The 22529-nt window shown below is 47.8% G+C and overlaps 1 protein-coding gene across 4 annotated transcripts in view; it reads right to left on the bottom strand.

Moving 5' to 3' along the window:
• Window positions 1–22529, bottom strand: part of mib1 (MIB E3 ubiquitin protein ligase 1) — a 36185-nt gene that overhangs the window by 1105 nt on the left and 12551 nt on the right. Inside the window, exons 13-21 of one of the 4 annotated variants that reach the window (XM_053884392.1) lie at window positions 4500–4632; window positions 3630–3716; window positions 3270–3428; window positions 2527–2708; window positions 1404–1593; window positions 1262–1340; window positions 1053–1196; window positions 354–425; window positions 35–135 (exon numbers count right to left, since the gene is read on the bottom strand). In XM_053884392.1, the coding sequence (XP_053740367.1) occupies window positions 35–135; window positions 354–425; window positions 1053–1196; window positions 1262–1340; window positions 1404–1593; window positions 2527–2708; window positions 3270–3428; window positions 3630–3716; window positions 4500–4632 (1147 nt within the window). The remainder of the gene's footprint in view (window positions 1–34; window positions 136–353; window positions 426–1052; window positions 1197–1261; window positions 1341–1403; window positions 1594–2526; window positions 2709–3269; window positions 3429–3629; window positions 3717–4499; window positions 4633–22529) is intronic. The other 3 variants (XM_053884393.1, XM_053884394.1, XM_053884396.1) reach the window with 3 other exon arrangements.

Genomic DNA, 22529 nt, shown 5'->3' with positions numbered 1-22529 from the left:
TCACGGACAGAGGCTGGGTGTTTTCCGGACTCACCTGCTCCTTGATGTCCTGCAGCTGCTGCTGCAGCTTCTGGACGTCAGCGTTGACGTTGGTGTTGTCTTTGTCCCGCTGCAGAGCCGGAATGTTCCCACTCGCTGTGCAAAACAAGAGGAGAGGTTCTGAACACTGAGGATCGCTGACATCGGAGGTCAAAGGTCAGTGGTGCCTATGTCTGGAGTTATTTCACAGGTTCCACCTGACCAACGCGTCACCACTCGCTCCAGAGCGCTGATGCCGAGCTGCTAGCTCTGCTTGCACCCAGTACACTCACCGACGCCGCTGCTGTCATGAAGCACAAAGAGGAGAGACTTACACCAACTGAGGGCCAGGTTGTTGGGCTGGAGGAGGTCTTGTGATCCTCCTGGCATGGTGTTCGTGCTTCCTGCTGGGAATAAGTGGTCACATGGTTATAGCAAAAGTCAGCGTCCACAAATGTCCAGAGGACTGACGCTACTCGCTACAGGCCGCAGAGGGAGGAAGAGAGAGGAGAAAGCAGGAAACTGACTGACTGAGAAAACATGCAGATTCCAGCCGGGATAAACACCTGCCATGAGAGGCGCATGCATCAATGCAAAGGTGAAAAATCAAATGAGCTCTGGAGCCAGGAAGTGAAGGATGTTCTGTCTGTAAACACTGGTTCTGAGAACACGTCCGACGTGTGAGGAGGTCTGAAGCTTCATCAGTAGCTACTGCCTGTTCTTTAATCCAGTCCCATTCACTCGCTGTCAAATATTTCGGCATGAATTGGAAGCCCAGACTGCCACTCCAGCCTGTGACCGTTACCCGTCTGAGAATGAGTCTTCAACAGATTATTTTTAAAATCAGTCCTGAATATGACTCACGGAAGGAGACTGCTGATCTCCTTCTGTAAACAAGTCAGTGAGAACAAGACCTTAAAACAAACAATGACGCGATGAACAACTGAACACAAAGCAAGAAATCAGAAGAAAGGTGGGAAATAAAGGAACGAAAGAGAAAAGAATTAAAAGGGATGTGTGGTAGATTCACTCACTAATGTCATCATCATCATCATCATCATCATCATCATCAGCGGCATCATCCTCCATACCTTTCCCTCCACAGCAGAGGACAAAGGGAGTGCGGCGTTCCACCACAGCCCGGCACTGTACGCACTTCTTCATGAGGCTGGCACAGTCTGAGGAGACGGGCTTTGTTAGAGCAGCCACAAAGGGGCTGAGGAGGAACTGAGGCGCCACTTACTCTCACAAGCGCACATGTGACCGCAGGGCTGGAACAGCACGGCCGCTTTTTTGTCCGAGCAGACGACGCACTCCTCGATCTGGGGGAGGACATGACGTGAGCCGGCGTGTCTGTGGCGCCACTTCCGCTGCGGACCTCCTACCTTGGTCCTGGACTGGACCTGATCCTTGCAGATCAGACACTTCTTGACTCGGGGCGAGCACAGGGAGCAGGTGGCGATGTGTCCACAGGGTCCGAACAGCGTGTCTCTCTTCATGTCGGAGCACACCATACACTCCTCCAGCGACTCGATGTTGCTGTTCAGAGATGGACTTCGGGTCCCCACCTGACCACTGGAGCAGAGAGAAGCCAGAGAGTCAATCCATACTGAAGTGACTGTCACAATGGTCAACGTCTAGAGAGACAGCTGCGTGTAAATCAAATTAAACCGGTTATTTTTTTTACTGAAAATTGCAATGTGTACTTGCGACCACGAGATGGAGCTTAGTTCAAGCGAATGCAGCAAGTTCTTCCTCATTTATAAAACTCAGGCTGCGTCCCACTTTTCACCCCAACACTGGTTTTTGACCCCAACACCGAGTCTTGCGCGTCACGTGTCAGCGTCGTGTGTCCCAATCCTCCTCAATGGCTGTTCACCAGTTGAAATGATCCCTTCAAACCCAGGAGCTCTGGAGCAAGTGGGAATATGAAGTGTGGATAGATTTCCAGGATACCAAAGTACTTCATTTCAAAACAATATTGGACAGGACAACAAGGACGATAGTAGCCAGGACTACTCTTCCGTATATTTTGAGTTCTTCTGAACAAACAACAGTGGGCTAACATCAAGGCTACCGTTAGCATCCTCATACAACTAACAGATCTATCACCGCAACATAGTGGCCAAGCCGGCTTGGGCTTCGCCCATTTTTTCTCCGTTGGTTGACCAAACCAAGCGAGATGATCAGTGCCGATGCAAGAGGTTGCAACAACGTTGGAGCTGGCATTTCCAAAACGTCTCCAACAGTGGATATGCAGGAAACACAGCACGCTGTCTTTACACGTGACGTCATCAAGCGTCAATTCTTAGGGACGTCAGTCACTTCACTTGGTCATCAGAGGGCACTTCACAGTGCATGGCGCTCAGAAGCAAGTGCTAGTGTTAGGGGGAGACTTGGGACACAGCCTAACTCATGACTGAATTTTTGACACTTGCTTACAAGCCATCGACAAAATGAAAATGTGATTTTACTGAAACACAGTGCGTTGGCCACTGAAACACTCACCTGCTCTTCTCCTTGTGGCACTTGGCCAGAGCTTTGCAGAGGCTGGGGTCAGGACACAGGTCCAGTGGCGACTGGCCCTTCTTGTTGCGGATGGACAGGTCTGCTCCGTTGGCAGCCAAGAAACAGGCGATGGAGGCGGCGCTCTTTTTCTCAGCCCCCTGAGTGCTTAGGCCCATTATCAGCTGAGGGCAGGAGAAACATCAGTGAGGGACACCAGCGGAAACACCTGGACACACATTCACTTCACACACTTCAGCAATGACTGAAGTCCTGCTGACCTGGTACAGAATTAAGGGAGCGTTGGGCTGCCTTGAGACTCATGAGCGACCCAGTCTTTACCCTCCTCCAGTCACTTCATGGAGCTGTCCATGCGTGATTGTCTTGAGCAAGCCCCGCTGATGGAGCCGTCAGACCCGATAATGTAACTCACTCCAGAACCAGAGTGGCCACATCACAATTAGACTCTGTGTCCTGCCCCGACGACCCCAAGTGAGCGGCGAAGGCAGGAGCTGACAGCTCAACATGATCACTGACAAACGTGGACCATGTCGGGCTCTCTAGGGTTTTGGTCCACAGAGGATGGACGAAGTCACTGAGGCTGACCGGCAGACAAGAGCGAGCTGCTGGACTGCGCAGGTGTGACCGATGGCAGGAGCTGCAGTCTAAATCACTGGGTCACCATGTGACCCTGCTGTGAGTGTTGCGAACACAGCCTCGGTTCCTCCCCAGTCAGAATGACGTACCGTGTTCTTGGAGGGCTCCCAAGGCTCCACTTTGCTGACATCCTGCATGTCCTGAAGCTGCCGCAGCTGCGAGAGCGTGTGGTGACGCAGTGCCTCGTGCAGCGGCGTGTCCCCATCCTTGTCCTGCACATCCAGCTTGGCCTCCGCTCGCACCAGCAGCTGCGACACAAAAGGAAACATAAACAATGAAAACGCAACGGTGGTGATTCATAGCGCAGGTGCACGGCACTTCTGCTTTTGACCACTAGATGGCAGCATAGCGACGGCATTCCAGAACTGAACCAGACAGACCCTGCATATTCTCCAAAGGAGGCTCGACACACGGGACACCCACTACAGTCACAATGAACCACCACCTACCCGGACGATCTGGGTGTGCTGGCGCTCTACAGCGAGGTGCAGGGCCGTTTGCTGGTTGACGTTCTGAATGTCTAAACTGGCATTCCCCTGGAACAACAAAGGAAAGGGCATCACTGAAATGCGGGTGACAGCAATACACAAACGTTAAATACAGAATTGTCTTTGCTCCTTAGTGACAGAATGTTCTGTCCTGCAACATCAGAGACCAATAGAACTTGGCCTAGGGGGCAGTCAATATTGCAGCCTACAGTAACGCTGCATATGCTGTGCCGTCATAAGCAAACACTGCTGGATGATGAGAATAGTCACCAGAAACAGTGTGAAATCCCAAAGTAATGTGACCGCCATTGTGAGGCAGAACACAGCATCCGAGGGAGAGAATCACACCACAGTACAAGAGCAGGCTTCCACATTGGACATTGAGCGGAGGAGGTATTGCAGTTGCCCTGCACCATCTCCTACCTAACCCAGTTCCTGCCTGGTCAGGTGACTTGTGCAGTATGTGCCAGTCTGTGGGGAGTTAAAAACTGCAATCTCTACGGAGGAAAATAGACTGTGAACCTATGATTGCAAAAGGAGGAGGCTGTGAGGCCCAGCAGCAGTAAAGAATAGCCCTGGAGGCGCAGTTAACCGTATGGATTCAATAAAAGAAAAGCAGTTATTGCAGCTTCAACTGTACTACAGCTTGCAGGCTGCAGGGAGAGCAGCCGTCTTAATGGTCTGTATTAAACGCAGCGCAGCAACGACTGCAGCACTGCTGGAGGACAGAACACCGTGTGTGAATAAAGGTCATCTCCAATAAACCAGGACACAGTCTGAGGTCTTGCAGGGCCGGATGTGGAGAGACTCCAGAAGGAATTGGTCAGGTACCTGATGGACCAGGAGCTCAGCCACCTCCACGTGGTTGTTGAGGGCAGCCAGGTGCAGAGCCGTGTAGCCATCATCCTTCTTCTCATCCACGATCCAGGGCCTCGGCAGTTTGGAGAGGAGGACACGCATGGCGCTGAGGAGGGAGGAAAGAAAACATTCGGTTTAAAGCCTCATGCTCTGGACATCTACACAGACCATGAGGTAATCCATCCTCTTTAATCTGTGTGTGAAAAGACCAAATGAATTAATCTGTTGCACAGACATCATCGGGGCCAGACGCAGGCTGGTGCCAAAAAACGTGACAGGGAGGGTCCTGGTGAATTACGGCATTGTCTGGATTTTGCTTTGGAGTCACTCCCATTTTCATACACAGGGACACCAATACTGAATCACCCCGGCAAAGGGTAAGTGACGTCAGGGAAGAGCGACGCCAGCGCGGAGTTTGATCCGTCTTCTCTGGAAGGCCCACATCAGAGACAAACAAGGAGTACAGTTTGTGGCAACTCTGACGAAGAAATCACGCATTCAGGCAGTGACACAATTAAATAACCTTTAGTGAATTGAGGGAATCAGACCAGATGAGGGCCCAAACTTGAGGCAAAAGACGGTTTTATCTCCATAAATGATTAAAAACAACCAGGTCGTTTTGATGACAGGTCAAGACGGACATATAAATGAAAGTGTGAGGGCAGTGTAGCATCGAGGGCTTACGATCTGCACATGAACCATTGGTACAGAACATGAGACTCAAGAACCAGAAAGCTTCATCATGCACATGAACGTGCTTGTGTAATTACAATAAAGAAAGCCTGGTCCTGGTTGCCGTGAAAGTGAAGAAACTGAATGAGAAAACAGCTGATTTAGCTGCACCGAACATGCAGCTCCAAGTACGTTGACTTGGTAATGATGGTTTGATACAACCACATGAAGAAGCTAAATTACAGTGCGATACAGTGTGAACGCGTACCTGTTGGTACACGCCGTGCCTTCAGCTCGGTCTGCATATCCTGCACCATGAACATTCAGTCATGCACTCGCTAGTGACCTTCAATAACCTCTCGCTAATAAAGTCGAGGAAAAAAGCTTATTTATCTGAAGTGGCAGGGAAGCTGAGACACACTTCTGGTTTTTGAGGAACTTATAAGCGAAGGTATGGGGAAAGCTGTTTTGCCCTCCTGCTGGGGCTACTAAGAGAGCATCATCAGCAGAGCCCTGCTGGAAAAAGAGCCGAGAAAGCAGAGCGGAGAAGCGGGGGGCAGGCATCAGGCCCCTCTGTGCAAACACAGATCTGTAGCTGCTGTAGTGCTGCAGTGATGAAGAGCGCAGCACACTGATCCCAGGCTGCCTGCCTCTCTCTCTCTCTCTCTCTCTCTCTCCATCGCTCAACGCTCACCTGCATTGCTCGCAGCGCTACTCAGCGCTAAATGCAGCGGAGCAACGTAAAGCATGATGGCAGCCGCACCCCTTCTGACTAATCTCATATTCATTATGTGTCGCCTTTGTTACAAAGAAGTGTTTGCATGCCTACTCCAGAATGACACTCTCGCAGGGGACTTGGGAGTAATTTCATCCGCCGCGCTCACTCCCAGTAGGGGTGAGACTAAGACAACCAAATGATTCAAGGAAAGACCTTGTCACATCAGGTTTGTGCCTGAAGCAGTCACATAAAACGGAATCCCGCTGATTAAAGATCATTTTTCTGAAGTGTCAGAGTGAAACCACAAGATTTAAGAGCAACATCTACAGAACAAACGGAGCCGTGAGAACCGTGAGATCAGACCTGCGATACCAGACTGCAGCATTCGGAGGGCCAGCACGAGGCAGCGGAGAGGCCAGCACATACTCTGGACTGTGTCAGGCTCATCAGCGGACGATGGGATTGACAGCTCTCTGCCATGCTGGGCAAAATGGGTGGGCATTAATATTAATGCCCCATGCTGGCACTGCTGCATTGCAGTTACGTTCTTTGCTGTTAAGGCAGAAAAAAAGAGCAAGTCCAGGATCCAGATTTTATGACAAAGGTTGTTGAGTTAACTCGCTGCGCGGACGCAAGCCGCTGCCTAAAAGACTCTTCTTCTTTTCTCCTGCAGCGATCTTCTCACCGACCCCCGTGGAAGACATAAAAACTAATTACATGGAAGTGAATTTAATCTTCTGCTTGTATGACTTGATGCCGTTCAGTCCGTTGAATTGATTATGGTGAAACTGTAAATTGCCTGACCTTTTTTCAAAAGATCGTCACATCAATTTCAAGCAAACATTTGTCTCCCCACACTGGGCTGGCAGTTCACACGTAGAGTTCTCCTACAGTTTTCTGTGAAGGACAGAAAACCTGTGAGGAATCCTCCAATGAAGCAGCATCGTAGTCAGAGAGTGACTAACCATCAGACCTCATCACGGAACAAAGGTGAAACATCTTGAAATGCCAGTTGGAATATTCAAAAACGCTTGATGCTCAACGACCTGGATGGCGACATTGGCATCTGCAGTAGCGATGGAATTAACAAGTTCAGAGAAGGCAGTGATTTGACCTCGGAGGTTTTCTCCTTGTGTCCCCTTTTTGGAAGCAGAACTTCATGACAGCTGTGGTTGCAGCAGTTCAGGAGGATGTGCATCTGCAGGTAGGGAAACGGTTAAAGCAAGGACGAGCAGGGAAGACGTGATGGAACTGGGTCAGTCTGAGGGATCTCGCACGTCCCCCTCCCACCCAGAGGAAAACTGTGCTGGGATCTGTTGTGTTGGACAACACTTTGTCATTGAGGTTCAGGTCTGTCATTGTGCAGCGTGGAGGAAGTGAGTGAAGGTAGGGGTCGGCGGGACCCTTCTGGAAGCCTCGCCTGGCTGACAGCCATCTGTGTGGCCGCTGCATGTTATTCCTACAGCGAGAGCTGCGCAACATGAAGTGTGGAGGACAGGAGCAGAGCTGGACCAGTCAAACACAGTCTGAGATGAATGATTTCATGCAAACATATGGTTTCCCTGAAGTCGGGACGTGCACGGCACACCTTCATTTACGCTCCAAATTTTGAACGGATTGGACGGAACATCCGCCATCTGGGATTGAGAAACTCACAAATGCTCCGAAACAGCTTCCAACTTTACATAAGTCATAGCAATGTGACACACTTAGTCACAGATTTAACCTTAAACATCACTGGAAAACCAACTAATGATATGAATACTAATTCAGCGGCAACAGATACTGATGAAGGCAATACAAGTGACTCAACGGTCACAGTTGTTGCTATGGCACCAGGAGTGAGGGAGGATGGAGGCATTAGTCAGGTTATACATAGTAGCAGTAACTAACAGCTTCCACACGAAGAAAAGCCTTGGGAAGTGAGCCAACTCCAGCCATCCTTTCCCTTCAGGGACATAGACCAAGCCCTACCGACAGAAGCAGGTAAAGAGGTTCTGTTCTTTCAAGATCATGACGAGAATATCGCTAAAACCCAGCAGCCAGACGGGTGGTGTATCTCGTACAGGAAGAGGGAGCTCTGAAAGCTTCAAGACAAGCTTGTTCATCCAACTGAGCACTGACTGATGTAGGAAAATGTCAAACATTTGACCCAGGTTCGCAATGTTTTCCATCAATGAAATGCTTCCACAGCATATTCCTCTGATGCAGCGTCGTCATTAGGCCTCTCCTTCAAGAAGGAACGACTTGAGACGATACATGAGGTGTCAGGCGGAGTGAATCAATACCTCCAGCTCCTGTGATATAGGGAACCCGCTTCCAACAAATCATTCACAAACCACGCACCAACTCGAAATGGAACAGGGCGGCTCTCTGCCTGGACAGCAGACTCGGGTCAGGATGTTGGAAATGCTCTTTTTCAGTTGATCCACAACCCAATTTCTCCTCTTTATCACAATTGCACAATTGGGGAGGGATGCTGCTGCAGCCACACAATGGAGTCAATTAGTTCTCGGTCACTTTGTCAGCATTATCCCACCGTGTCCTGCCACGAATTCCAGTATAAACACAGGTCCACAGCAGCAGAGGACCAGGGACCCAATTGGCGCCATAGGAGCAAAAAGGCTTTCATTACCATGCTGTGAGCAGAATAATTCACCCTGCATTGTGACCTTGGTCTGCCCGCCAGTACCTGAGGCCCCTGAGCGCGCACCATTTTATTAAAGACTATTTGCATGAGCAGAAGCCATGGTGGAGCGACACATTTCTATCATGCTGGATTTCACTGTGTTAAGTTGGTGGTGATGGCAATGATGGCCGCGTTCATTAACCTTAAATCACCTGGAATTACAGGGTGTCCTAATTCATTTGTGACGGCGCAAGTGGGCAGATAGCCAGAGCAGTCCTATGGCGTGTTCACGTCCCTTTGGTTTTAGATGACCCAATTATTTTTCCTTTGCACTTTACCCCGAGCTGCACCTTGTAAGCTGCTCTACCCTCATTAGCCATCACAATTAAAGTTGAGCAGAATAGTCGCTACAAAGGTCGCGTTTCCACCGAAAATCTAGTGTAAAGTAGTGAGCATTTGTCATATCTACAAGTGTAGTTACAAACACTGCCAAATGGGCTCGGGTTCTGCAACACACCCACCCCAGTTTCCAGGGACCCCCCAAATACAGCAAACAGGGGAGCCACATTATATTCAATTTCTCCGTATTAACACTGCAGTTTGAAGCAAAAGCACAGCTCCACTGGTAAAGTGATACGCCACCAGTGCACTCGTCCTACACATGCTTGAGTCATCATCAAGGTAATTCAGTATTGCACTCTTTGTTATGATGCAAAATACTGAAGCGAAGGAAGACGGGAAGATAAAATAAAAGCTCTCGACACTTCCTACAGGCCCAGGACTTGTCATTGAAACTACAGATTATGTTGATGATTTGAAACATTAACCTCAATATACACACACACAAACACTGGGCCCACATATCACACAGGTCTGGTATAGATTCAGACGGAGGCTTCTGTTGATGTCAGACTGTAAATTCTACCTGCTGAAATAAGCTTTTTACCACAACTAAGGAAATCTGTAAATAGATCTGAGAGGTTGTCGTTTTTTTCCTTGGTATCAGTGAGAACAACATCACTGCAGGTCCTGCGATCGGCAGCCACTCAGTAGCCTGCCACTGTGTGAGCAGACAGTCCAGGATGTACAGTTACATGGCTTATCCAGCACTTTAAATCAGCCTTTACTCTCCAGACCTGCAGACAGCACACTTTCAGTCAGCTTTCCTTCAGGAGAAGGTCCACTCAAGAGGGGCTTGGAAGACAGACAGTCCTTCACAGAGAAGGGAGCTCATCTCTGACTTGGATGCCCAGCAAGCGTGAGCAAAATCTTTGTTAGCCCTTGACAACAATGGGGATCCAAAGGCCTTGGATCAGCGTCCGGAGGACAGGACACCACCTTTGTCTGGTAGTAAAAACATAGTGAATGAGCAACACAAAGCTTATTCTGTTTGCATGCCCATTTATTTTAGATAGAGTGCTGAGTCAGCACCTCATTTGCTTGCACAAACATGATCACAGTGGCAAAAACACTCCTGAACACACAAACAAACACAAACCTTCTCCCCTCTGACCTGTCATACTGCATTAACATTGGAGCAATCGACTTCGGCGACCGCACAGGTTACCAAGGTAACACCCGATGCATTATTCAACAGCTTAACTGGATGCTTAAGATGTGGACGTCGGACAGTGTGCTGGTGTACATCCGGTGAACAACGTCACTGCTTTGAAGGTATTATTTTAAAACGTCTGCGAAGCACATGCAACATAACCTGCTACAATACACACAAAGCATGCACATCTTCTCCCTGTAGAGGTCACTAGACAAGACCATCCTTCTCAGCCCATCCCTGTTGTGCTGACATATTCCCTTCTCTCGCCGATGACGACCTTCGTCACCACGACCTCCTTCCCTCTTTTTGTCTTTCGCTGACATGACAGGGGCATTCGCAGCATTTTATCCTGATCAATATATCTCAGATGGTCCTCACTGATGATCATGACACAAACGTGCAAACACGCTCTGCTCAGACACCAAGAAAACCGTGGGTGTCTTTACTTCAGCTTCCTGGCAGATATTTTGTTTACGTTCTGAGATTAGCAAACTGTGCAGCGCATCTACCAGAGTGAACCTACAGAACACAGCTTCTCCGCTGTTTGGTTATACGTCAACGCCACCCTCTGAACTGTCTGTCACCATTTGTCTCCCTTCCAACAGTGTCCGCGTGTGAATTTGTTCCATGTTAGCCTCCAGCCAATAATGAGCTTGAGAGCCCACTAGCATGCTGCAGGAAGACAATTCCAGGTGCCACCACAGAATGAAAGTACCACTGAAGCGCAAATAAATGTAATTACCAGCTGACGTTCATCAAAGACACAGATAAACTCCATTTGTTTTTGAACTCGGGCAGGGAATATCGAGGCGGAGTATATCACCTTGCTCAGTCGTTTTTATCACCTGCATTGGTTCCACCGTTAAATTGCCTCAAATAAATCCTGCACTTCTGAGGATTTGCGAACATGCAGACACACCATCACTGCCTGTGGCAGCATTGTAATGCTTCCCTGTCTACTTTCACCGTCCCTGAAGATCCTTTATGTCTTGTCAGGAGCATCCACGTTTCCCTTTTCCCTCACAGTCAGTTCCTGCATGCAGTACTCCGCCGCCCCCCTCACTCCCCCCCAAAATGCGCCAAAGCAACATTGCAGCCAGGAATTAATGTTTCAGCATGCCACAGACAGACGGAGCATTACGGCATGCTTGAGCTTCTCTATTGGCTGGCAGCCACCGTCAGCCCAACCCTTGGAGGATGTCTGGGTGAGCGGGACTGGTCACATGGTGGCTGGGGATTAGCTTGTCCTCTGCCGGACCTTCTATCGGATCTGTCCCAGTTGAAAAAATGATGGAGGTATTCCAGGATTTCCATGAATGATGCGCGCTGGCTGTGCCTTGCATTAAAACAGAACCCAGTGTGCTTTCCTGTGAGTAGTGGAACTACGTTTACGTAACAGTATAAAAAGGCATGGGTGCTCAGGCCGACAGAAAGAGAGAGAAACAGCTGTATTCATGCCATGCTACATATGAAAGTCAATTAAGACAGAATTTCGCCTGGGTCCAATTTTTTTCCGCCCTCTGACCTTTACTGTAATTTCAACCTGCTTTCCTATTCTCGCACAGATGAGACGGTATCTCTACACCTTTTCCAACTATCTCCACATTCATGAGGTGATAGACTTTTTCGCTTACATCTTCAGTTCTCACAAATGAGTTGCTCCGAAAAGGTTTAACTGCCAGAGCCTTCCACAAATAACAATGCTTAATTTATGACTCTCCAACTCCTTTTACACACAGCTTCCTGCAGCGTTCTCATCTGAGCTGGTTCAGATTTTTGCTCACATTTGCCTAACCATATGAAAAGGTGCTCAAAACAATGCATGACCCACATGCACCTCTGAACACACGGCAGGACACAGTTCTACGAGCAGACAGTAACGAAGAGGGGCAGGAGAGCTTCCCCTGCAGTGAGTCTAGAAGCAACAATGGGTGCCGGATCACTGAGCTTGAGTGCCACTAGCTCCCCCCTTTAGCACTCAGGTAGGTCGGGCCATTCATAAATCACTTTTATTCCTGCGAGCGCTCAACGGCCTCACCTCTTCAAATGATGCACTGTGTAAAGGAATGGAAAGGGTGGGCGGGAGGCAGGGGGAGGGGCTGACGCGGGAGATAAAGTGGTAACCTTAAGGAAGAGCTCGCGATTTACCGAAAAAAGAGCACCGACTGGATTCATTAGAGGTTTCTCTTATCTGTCTATGAAGCAGACAGAACAGGAATTAGCAGAAGCTGAAAGAGGGGGGAGAACTGTGAGAGGAAAATGAATTTTACAAGGAAATCGTTTACCATTTCAGCTTTAACTCACTTGTGATGACAACTCTCAGTATTCCAGAACCAAATAAAGCGGACAGGTTCTCTGCAGGCTTCTGACAGGCAAATGGTGCTCTCCTTCCTGTTCTACCACAACAGTCATTGCTGGTAACCTGGATGATAGGTGGCCGAGCCAGCTACACATCTTACAAAGCCCATGTCCAGCTGGTGTCTGCATGTGTAGGACACCACATGATATCACTGGCCTCTAGAAGCGCAGAGAAGAACTGTGCTGCTTCAGTGATGAGCGATTGAGTTCTGTTTCTTGAGCCAAACATGCAGCAGGTGAAGGACGCACCCTCTCTCACCATGAAGCAGCTTCACCACCATCTTTACTTGACTTTAATGAGCAAAATAAGTAATTAAACCTAGACAGATTGTACAGAGCGTCATCATCACCATCTTCAATTGAACATTAACTTAGCTGCATTCAAAAGAACAACGTGCCCCACCACTTCATTCAGTGAAACAAAGCCTATCCATTAGTGGGCCTCGTTTTTATTGATCGATTAACTGCTCAGCTAAACATTCAGCCCTGTGCAATTCATCATGGAGGGGAGACGTAAGTCATGCTGCTGAGATTCAGGGCCAGATGGGATCTCGCAATGTAATTGAGATTAAACTGGTGGGCCGGATAGCTGGAACAGGCGGGGTGGAGACCCATCACAGGGAAGAGATGTATGGCTATTATCAATGGCCAGGACAATATACCGCAACATAATTTATTCTGACGGTAGCCGAAAGGTGAAAAAAAAAATTAAGACTGAGGTGGTATTCTCCAGGAAGTTGTGTGTGTGCAAGTCTTTTCGGGACATGGTGTCGGCTGGAAGATGAAAGACAGGTCGTGGGTTGAGTCATCATCCGACATGAGTAAGCACTTCACAGTAATTGGTGGTTAAAATCTGTTTTTGATCCAGCCACCTCGCGCTCACTCCTCCTCTCACACATCATCTTTTTGCAAACATATTTATGCGAGGCTGACACTGAACTCTACACCTTCCTCATACCAGCTGACTGAAAATCTAGGTGATGCGTTCCTCATGCACACAAACATGACTGAGGCATCACTGGAGAATTGTTGAATTCCCCCCACTGTGTTACAAACGAAGGATCGGCTGTGGTGAGTTTGGAGTGAAGGGAATGGAACCAAAATATTGCCGGACAGCAACTTTAACATTCAGAGAACCATAGAGAGGGAAATGAGAAAAGCAATCTGTGAAAAATACAACAAAATGTAACAGCTGGCAAAAAGCAGGCTAAGCAATACGATAAGAAGAAGTAAAATTCTTATACACAACTGTCATATTCATGAAAACTGGGCGCCAGTCTCACTACTGCACTGGAGACAAATGCAGCCATATCAAGGCATTTGTAAATTTGGCTAGCTACATTTAAAGCTCAGCAATTTATGGACGGCAACTTCTGGCAACTGGCAGAACTGCTTGAATGTAAACATGATTCAGTCAGAGAGGGAGAGGACGAGGGTAAAGAGGAGTCGAGGACAGAGCGGTCGTTGCTCCTGTACAGTATAGAAATGTGCCCCGTGATGAGCGCCACTAATTAAACAGATTCTTCAGTGGCCGCGCCTCGGGAAAGCTTGAAAAAGACGCCTGAAAATTAATGAGTGCTCAGAAAAGAGACATCCGTCCAAAGTTTTTAGAGGCTCAGAGGTGAGACTGACACTTGATTTGCTGTGTTGCCAAGAGCAAGAGGAATACACGCGTCCAAGTAAGGCTGGTTTAGTTTCATCAAAATTCACCACCAGTCCTGGTCCTGCAGCACATTACAGCAATATGTTTTTAAATATAACTGTGAATGAGTCAGCAAACATTTGTCCCCACGAATCGTTGGAGCGCGGCAGCTGTCACAGGATACAGGGGTGGGGGCAGCCAGAAGAGGCTCCCATCACACGCAACTACAGAAACTACAAGAGTCGCCGGGGAGGAGAAAAACGATGACCTGCCCGCAGTATATAGCAGTTTGTGGTAAAGCACACAATACAAACTTGGAGCTCACAGAGTGTAAGTGTAGACCGAGGCCAAACATGGGAAATGTTGGCTGTGAAAGCGTAACGATCAGTCTGGGAGGTCAAAGGGACAAAAATAGCGAGAGGTGCTATCAAAGGAGGCAGCGAGGGATTTAAAGCAGACAAGGCTAGCAGTAAGAATACACAAGTGGAAGCAAGAGACCACTTTATTTGGGGTTACTAAATATAGGCCAGCAAATGGTGGCAGGGGCAGGATGGCCTGACGCTGCTCCGTCCTTTTCCTGGCCGAGGAATCAATAGGCAGGGAGCCGGAGCGAGGCTTCCCTTCCACAGAGCCAACAGTTGCTGTGGTGGGGGTCGGAGGGGAGGGGGTTGACCCGAGAAGAAAAGTAGAGTGGAGTGGAGTGAACTATTTTTTGCACTGCTTGACTAAATATGGTCAGGGAGGTGGTGAGACAAGACACAGGGGCAGCCCAGCAACAGGGACATGCTTCACATGCTTGACTTCCCACAAAGTGTGAACCGCTTGGCTTCGTTCTTCTCACTGTGCCGGCAGACAGCGGCCAGTTGGCCTCTTGTCCCGAATATATTGCTTCTGGTGTTCACCTGGATCCCTCCGAACCAGAGTGACATCTAAATTACACCTTAAACTCAACTGCAGCCAAAAGGAACAGGATCATAAAAATCCACCGTCAATTGCTCATGTGGTCAGGTTGTGGGGGCAGCAGCCCAAGTGAAAAGACCCAGACTTCTCACATCAGGAATACAAAGCAGCTCTTCTGGTGAATACAGAGGTTTTCCCAGGTAAATTAGTGTTGGAGACATGGTTCGTGGCCCCCTCCTTCTTGGACATCCTCGGAATATTTCACTCAGGAAACTAGCGAACTCATTTTTTGCTTACTATCCAACACAAAGTGTATCTTGAACACATGTTGCCTTCATGCTCTGCTTCACGGCAGATTGATACGGAGTACCGATGACACAACACCAATCCTTCTGTCAGTCTGAGAAGCATACGTAGATTGGCCATACTCTAATTGAGATATGTGTGAGCTACAAGAACAGTTTTGCACCACACCTGAATGTTCGGAGAAGGCTGGTTTGGTGTGGTGTTGGGGAGATCCGGCTACTTGGGTGAGTTTGTACTTTAATGGAGAACCAGGTTGACGGTTGCTCATCTGGATTGATTTTCCAGGCTTATTAATTGAGCTTGAGTAATTGCCAAGCAGAGAGGGACCAGGAGCGACCCTTCAAGTCAAGTCGTTTCAGCTAACTAGGATATGTAGAAACCACTCAGAATGATTGAAATTACCAAAGAGAATTTCAAATTCTTGATGCCAGTGACAGACAATGGCAGATCCAGATATGAAGCATATGGCCCTTCCAATCTTGCTTACGTCTTGCACTCAGACAGCGTGGTCTTTTAGTGCCTCTATTAGTATTCAGTTCTTGAACACGACGGCAAACTCTCTTGTCAAAGCTGCAGCATGAAGTTCTGATTAATAAGAGCACATTTTGGGAGCAGGGTAACGCTCTTTGGCCATTCATGGTGATGGAATAGTGAACAGGAGTGGAGGACCGTTTTCTCAGACGAAGGATTCTTCTCCATCAGACAGCACATGACGGAGAGCAACCGTCTCCTCTCTCCCTTTTTAACATCCATGCTCACTCGCCATCTGAGCTCTCCGACATCCAAAGGCATCACTTTTGTTTGTAGAGGAAAGTGAGTGTATGTGAGTTTGAGCATCCATGCTGGCTTCTTCCTCCTCCCCCTCTGAACCCACCGCCATCACCCTCCCTCCCCCCAATCATAGAAGCTGATTCAGCGAGTCAGCCATGCACCCGGCACACACGATGGCTGCAGCAGCTGGAGCGCTCTCTAGGTCATTATGACTCTCCTCACTACGGGAAGAGGAGGAGAGGAAGCGAAAAAGAGGAGGAGCGACTGGAATAATAAACTGATCCGACAGGTAATATATGTTCTTCGTTTTTGGATAGAGTTCACTGGACAGGCCTTACGTGTCCCGTCTCTCCCTTCTCTCCTTTTTGGATGCTATCAGTTATTAACCTCATGGTTTGCCTGTGAGTCGCATTGTCGAAAGGGGGAGTGGAATGTACTGTTCTGCAGCTGCAATGGGACACAACTTATCTGCCTTTCCTTCCGTTTTTAATGTCTGAAAAGTAATACCGTGGAGAGGAAGAGGCTGTTGGAGGACGATGAGTTGGTCGGCTGAGGACTTTGTGGATTTTAGACTCTTCACTCCATCTTTCACATCTTGTTCTTTACCCTTCACTCTCCTCCTCGTCTTGCTCTCTCCCCTCTCTGTTGCTGGCTGGACATGCTGCAGCAGCAGCAGAGGCTTTTGGCTCATTAGACATCACGGATGCAGTCCTGCCGCTATCTAATGACAGACTTGTTAACTTAAATCTGCGGCGCTGTGACGAGGCAATCCCCTACGCACAATTCAGCCTCGGCGGCCAACATCTTCTGGGATGATTTTGACACAGAAAGAGGATCCTGTCATCTCTGGGAGCTCAATCTCCTTTTTTGGTTTGAGGCTTTATCAAAGTCGAGATTTTAATTCACCAGAGAGGCAGGGCAGGTCACTAGCATTCTTACGAATGGCAAGGTAAGTTTGAAAAGGTGTCGCATTTTTCAATCTGACAGGGCAGAAACTACAGAGAGCAACTGCAGGGCGAAGATTAAGTAAGGCGAAAAAAAAAAACAGTCTGTGGGATAGTGGGTTTCGGGCGAGGGGAGAAAGATGTCCGGCAGTGACGGCTGGCTAAGCAGATGTGTGTCACAAACTGAACTCACAGCACTTCGGTTAGCAGCGCAGTTTGTGTACTCAGTACCTGTGCCTCATTGCAAACCACGGCATTCATGGCACACAGTGCTGCAGTGCTATCACCCAAACCAGAAGAGACAGAACTACCAGCAGGCTAATTCACTTCATGCTCACCCCCATCCTGCTGTGATGAAAGCAATTTCTTTCTCCCATTTGCTCTCGCTCTCAGTTGGCTGTGACATTTCCTAAACAGGACGTCACACCTATAGAACACCGGCCCTGCCCAACCTCTTTATGGCACGGCATTATTGATATTCAAAACCTCCTTCAACAAACACATTTTTCCTGTTTACTGTGTTCCCTGGCCAGAGCGGACTTGCATTAAGGCTCGCCTCCTTGCCTCAACCTATTTTCAGCCTTCACGCATCACCCTGGCCGACAGCTAGCTGGCTAGTTTAGCGGAGGGCAGAGACAACTTGTGGAATGTGTTGCTCCAGGGAAAAGATTCATTAGAGACCTACTGCACAATTCTCACAGTCATGCAAATGGTCATTGATCTGCCTCTTTACTACACACGACTATTGAACAAAACAAAACAAAAAAAAATCAGACAAAACAAAACGAGCAGTGCGACAGAAACGGTCAGTGAGGGTAGGTTGGGTGTACAACTGCAACCAATCCACAAGTGCTGAGTGGGCATTAGCGCCTTCATGTGACCTATGGCCTGCCTCTACGCCTAAAGCCTAAATCCTGTTCACAATAGTTTCCTGTTCCATTTGGATCACTCTCATTTTCAAACACCAGCAGGCGCACCATCTCGTCCTGTCGGGCGTCACAGACACATGAGAGACGAGGTGAGAGAGGGGTACATATTAGTAAGTGAGGGGTGAAAAAAAGGAGGGTCAAAAAAGGGGGCTGAATGTGATGGTGGCAAAAGGAAGAGACTAAAAAAGAAATGGGAGGGGATAAGTTGAAATGTGAAGTATGACAGTATGCCCATTGAGACCTGTGGTGCAGCCCTGCTCCCGGGATGTGACGGAGATATAAGAAAAGGTGCACACGGCTGCACCTAACACTTTGACCGAGGACGAAACACCCCCAAGTTTCTGCTTTTTTCAAACCTTTAAAATTCAACCTTGACACTTTTTTTCCCAGAGGAAGACAAGGACTGTTTCTCTCCTTCGGCCGACTGATTTTTCACAGTTTTTTCCAGGACAATGGAGGTCACAGGGACACTAAACTACGGTATGGACTAAAGAAGTTGCGCTGTTTCCAGGGGCGGAGATGGACTCACTGTTCAACCTTACATGGACACTAAAGGAAAGCCTCCAGTGTTGAACTGAATTTACACTCAAAGTCACCTTACAGTGCAGACTACCATACTTGGGAGAGAAACAGGAGGAGATAGCTCTGCTCGCTTCCTCCTGTCCGTTGATAAAGGTGAGAAAATGACACAAGCAAGATTCACTCCTTAAGAGTACATACTTCTTTATGTACCCATATGAACATATGACAGCTATGGAATGTAAAGAAGTATGTATTCTTGGTGAAGTGCTGACGTCAGCCTAGCAAACAATAGATTCCTCTTCTGTGTTTGTTTGTGGAATTGTTAACATTGTGTGTGTGGAGGGGAGGAGAGAATAGAGAGATAAGAAGGTGAGGGGAAAACAGTGTGAAGCCTCATACATTCTCCATACTGTCTCTGGGCAGTCTCACTGCAGCAGTAACCGCTGTGGGGAACTCATTGCTTTCTCACATGCCTATCAAAACCAATAAACCAACCTCTCATATAGAAAAAGCCAACATTTCTTTGGATGATTATCAAAGTTGACGGTCTTGTTTTGTTCACGCTCACCCTGCAGAAACATTAAGAAACTGCATTATAGATGTAAACTTGCTGAGGGCAAATGGCAGCCTTGTGACGTCACCAAGTAACAGGAGCTCTTTTCATTATTCTTTCATTTTACTGCATTACAGCGCTTGAAATACAGCCAACAGCAACTTAGCACTAACTTCAGCGAGCAGTGATTGGTATGCTGGAGCTGCTCCTTAATACTATAATCTGCTCCTTTGTTGCAACGTGAATCATGGGAGAAGGTGAACGCGTTTGTGATTCGAATAAAACAAATGAAATATGAAATGGTGCACCTGCTGAGTATAACGGGCTCATTTTAGCAGCGTTAACCGCCGCTGTCCTGCCTTCATGTCCCCCTTCCTCACACACGCATCCCACATGAACCCTGCTGCTCCCCTCCCTCCCTTTGATTCCTGCTCTCATTGTTCACGTTTGCTATGTTTGCCAAATGCTTTGCTGTGCGGCATGGCGGTCAGATTAGACCATCAAAAAGTGACAATGCAGGATCAGGGTCAACTCTGGCCTGTCAGCTGATTCCAATTGTCGACCGCTTTAAACAAATACGGGCAGGAGAACATAGAAAGAGGCGCTGAGGGGCGACGGCGCTGGGAGTGGGATACAGTTTGTATGCTGACCTATACTGACGGACATTCAGGCCTGGTCCGGATTCACACACACTGCAGCTGTTTACCGTCTTTCACTGACTGTATTTAAGCATACATTTGAATAAACGGTAATTGTACTTCTGACGCTTTACTGCGAGCCGTTCAAAAATAATTTGAATATTTCCCTGACGTATGTCTTACAATGCAAGTCAGTTGACACATTCTAAAACATTTAACCAACAGACGGACATTTTAGACAAAGCAAAATTACGGCTGTAGGAACTCTATGTTTTGAAATACATGTGGAATGACGTCAATACAAGCACTTGTATGTCAGTTGATTTAAATTTTTGCTACACCTGTTGGTTAGAATTTCAGCTCAACACTTTTCCGTCAAGCCGTCAGTGGCTTATAGGACTGCACAGGCAGCAATATGTGACTCTCCCGGGCCTTTAATAGCAGTGACCTGCTGTCTGAGTGACAAACGCAGCAGATGCTGACATTATCAAATGCACTGTGCCTGTCGTCCCCCCTTGCTTTTGCCCTGTTATGGCCCTTAGATGAGGTGAGCAGCCGGGGCCGCCTGACTCTGACGAAGTGCCAGTGTGTTTGTGTGTCACTGAGCAAGCACTAAAGCGTTATGTGTATCTTACAAATAGAACTGCTGCCTCTGGTGTGCCATATCAGGGTGGCCCTATGTTGACCTCCGCACTGTCTACAAGCAGATCTGAGTATCCTTCAGCTGTCACTGGGCTGTGTCAGACACTTACTGGCGCCATTCATCCTCCAGCATGAGGGCTTCATCACAAAATGATTCGTTAATACAGCGAAACACGATATTAACGAGGCTTGACTACATTCAAAGTTTTATTGAAACAAGGCTCGGTGAAAAGGATTTACAATAGTCAACTAAAATCCATTTATTGAGCAGTAATAGATAGGGGGGAAGTCAGATGGAGGAGGGTGACTTGCTGTGGCAACCACTGAGAAGAAATGCAGGAAGAAGAATAGACAGGAAAATATTCCTCGCATTCTCAGCCATCATTCTGACTGACATGTTTCCAGTCCCCTCCATCTCTCGACCTCATCTGGTGGATCTTGCTATTTAATGTTCACCTTTACACAGAGAATCTTGACCTTTAAAAGCAGTCTTTGTGGAAAATAAATAGAATTGCATGTTCAACAGCAGTAAATCAAAGACACGGAATGAGACTTTTTACAAGACCCTTATTCTTACCATGAAAATGATAACCCAGGCTGAAAAACATTTGTCTTTAGCAACTGGATTAGATTGAAGTAAAAACATAAAACTGAGCAGTGTAGCCCCAAAGAGAAATTAAGCAGCCGCTCCCCAGTTAGTGCTTAAACACTAGACTACAAATCTGTCTCCAGGACTTAAATGACTGCTTGAAATGAATGCTGTGACTTGCCGGCCGAGAGTGCTGCTGGGAGTGCGGGCGAGAGCTCTTGTTTATGTGGTTGTGCCACTGAATTTGTCTGTTGGCCGTCTCGGTGACCAGAGTGGCGAGGCGCTCGCAGCCCAGCCCATCTGTCAAAGCATGTAATTGCTTCATGACTCCAGGACATTTGACTCAAGTGCACTACCACAGATTATTATTATCCTTTTCTCGAGGCGCACATTTTCTCACTCTCTGGGAGGGACAATGCATAGCTTACAATAAAATAGAGACGTGGCTAGGAAGGCAAGTCATTTGCCTGGAAGGTAGTGACTGAGGAAGTTTGGGAGGACTGATAATTTATCTATTACTGAGGAAGGAAATGGGGTGGAGGGTGCTAAACGCACCTGTGAATAGGCAGGGGAGGCCTGTGATGAAGAACTGCATGGACTCTGTCAGATGAGCCGTATCTTTGATGTTTTCATCAAATAAACTTCCCTGTCATCACACTTCCCCTCATCAGCAGGATGTGCCAGAACATGTGATTCCCACAATGCTTTGCTAAAGCTGGTAAAATGGAACCAAATCACCTCTTGAATGGATTTGGTCCCCTTCAACCAGCTGTAGCTATGCTTTGATGACTACAGGGATAGTGACGTGATGCTCTGTTTACGCATTCAAATGAATCAACCACTTGCTCCCAGTATTGTCTTGCATCTGTGGCTCCATTAATCAATAAAGCTGGATTCCTCAGCACCAATCTTGTCCTTCTCTGACTGAGCGTAGCATTTGTGTCCTGAGAGCAGTCGATACTCTGACCACAATACCCATGTCTGTTTCAAAAATAGCAGGTGACCCGGCACTATGAGCTAATTTGGACCAGTGCATGTTTGTGTGAGAGGACACAGACCACAGTATTAATCATCACAGCGGGACTTCATTCAAATTGGTTGCACACGCCTCTACTGGACTCTACAGTTACCTGGGAGTGAGGAACACCAAGATTATCCAGAGTGCAAACGTTCCTTGGAAATTCACCCAGGACACAACCAAAGGAGAGACCTCGGAACAAAGAAGCAGCCTCTCTACTCTGCGCCACAGAAGGATGACAGACTTCTGAAGCAATTTCTGGGAAGTAGGTGGATGTAGGAAAGGTCATGGACAGACAAGGAACATCAAGCGCAAAGCCTCAACTAGTATTCCATCTGATCAGGCCCGCACCTGAGCTTTGTTGGAAGGTGTTTCTTTAAATTAGAACTACATCAACCTTGCATAGATTAAAAGAAAAAGTGACACAATGTGGGGTCATTTCAACGTATGCCACAACTTCTCGAAACCCTAAAACATGTAATATTTAAGTTCAGAAAACCCCCAAAACATGCTTATTGAACTCAGTGAAATGGGACTTCTGTGACCAGTTCTTTGAGCATTATGAGAACCTTTACATCCGAGTCAGTTTACCAGAATGCACCACGTGGCTATTGTCG

The sequence above is a fragment of the Synchiropus splendidus genome, chromosome 13, assembly GCF_027744825.2.
Source record: "Synchiropus splendidus isolate RoL2022-P1 chromosome 13, RoL_Sspl_1.0, whole genome shotgun sequence".
Classification (NCBI taxonomy): Eukaryota; Metazoa; Chordata; class Actinopteri; order Syngnathiformes; family Callionymidae; genus Synchiropus; species Synchiropus splendidus.
This window is presented reverse-complemented; position numbering and strand designations above follow the sequence as displayed.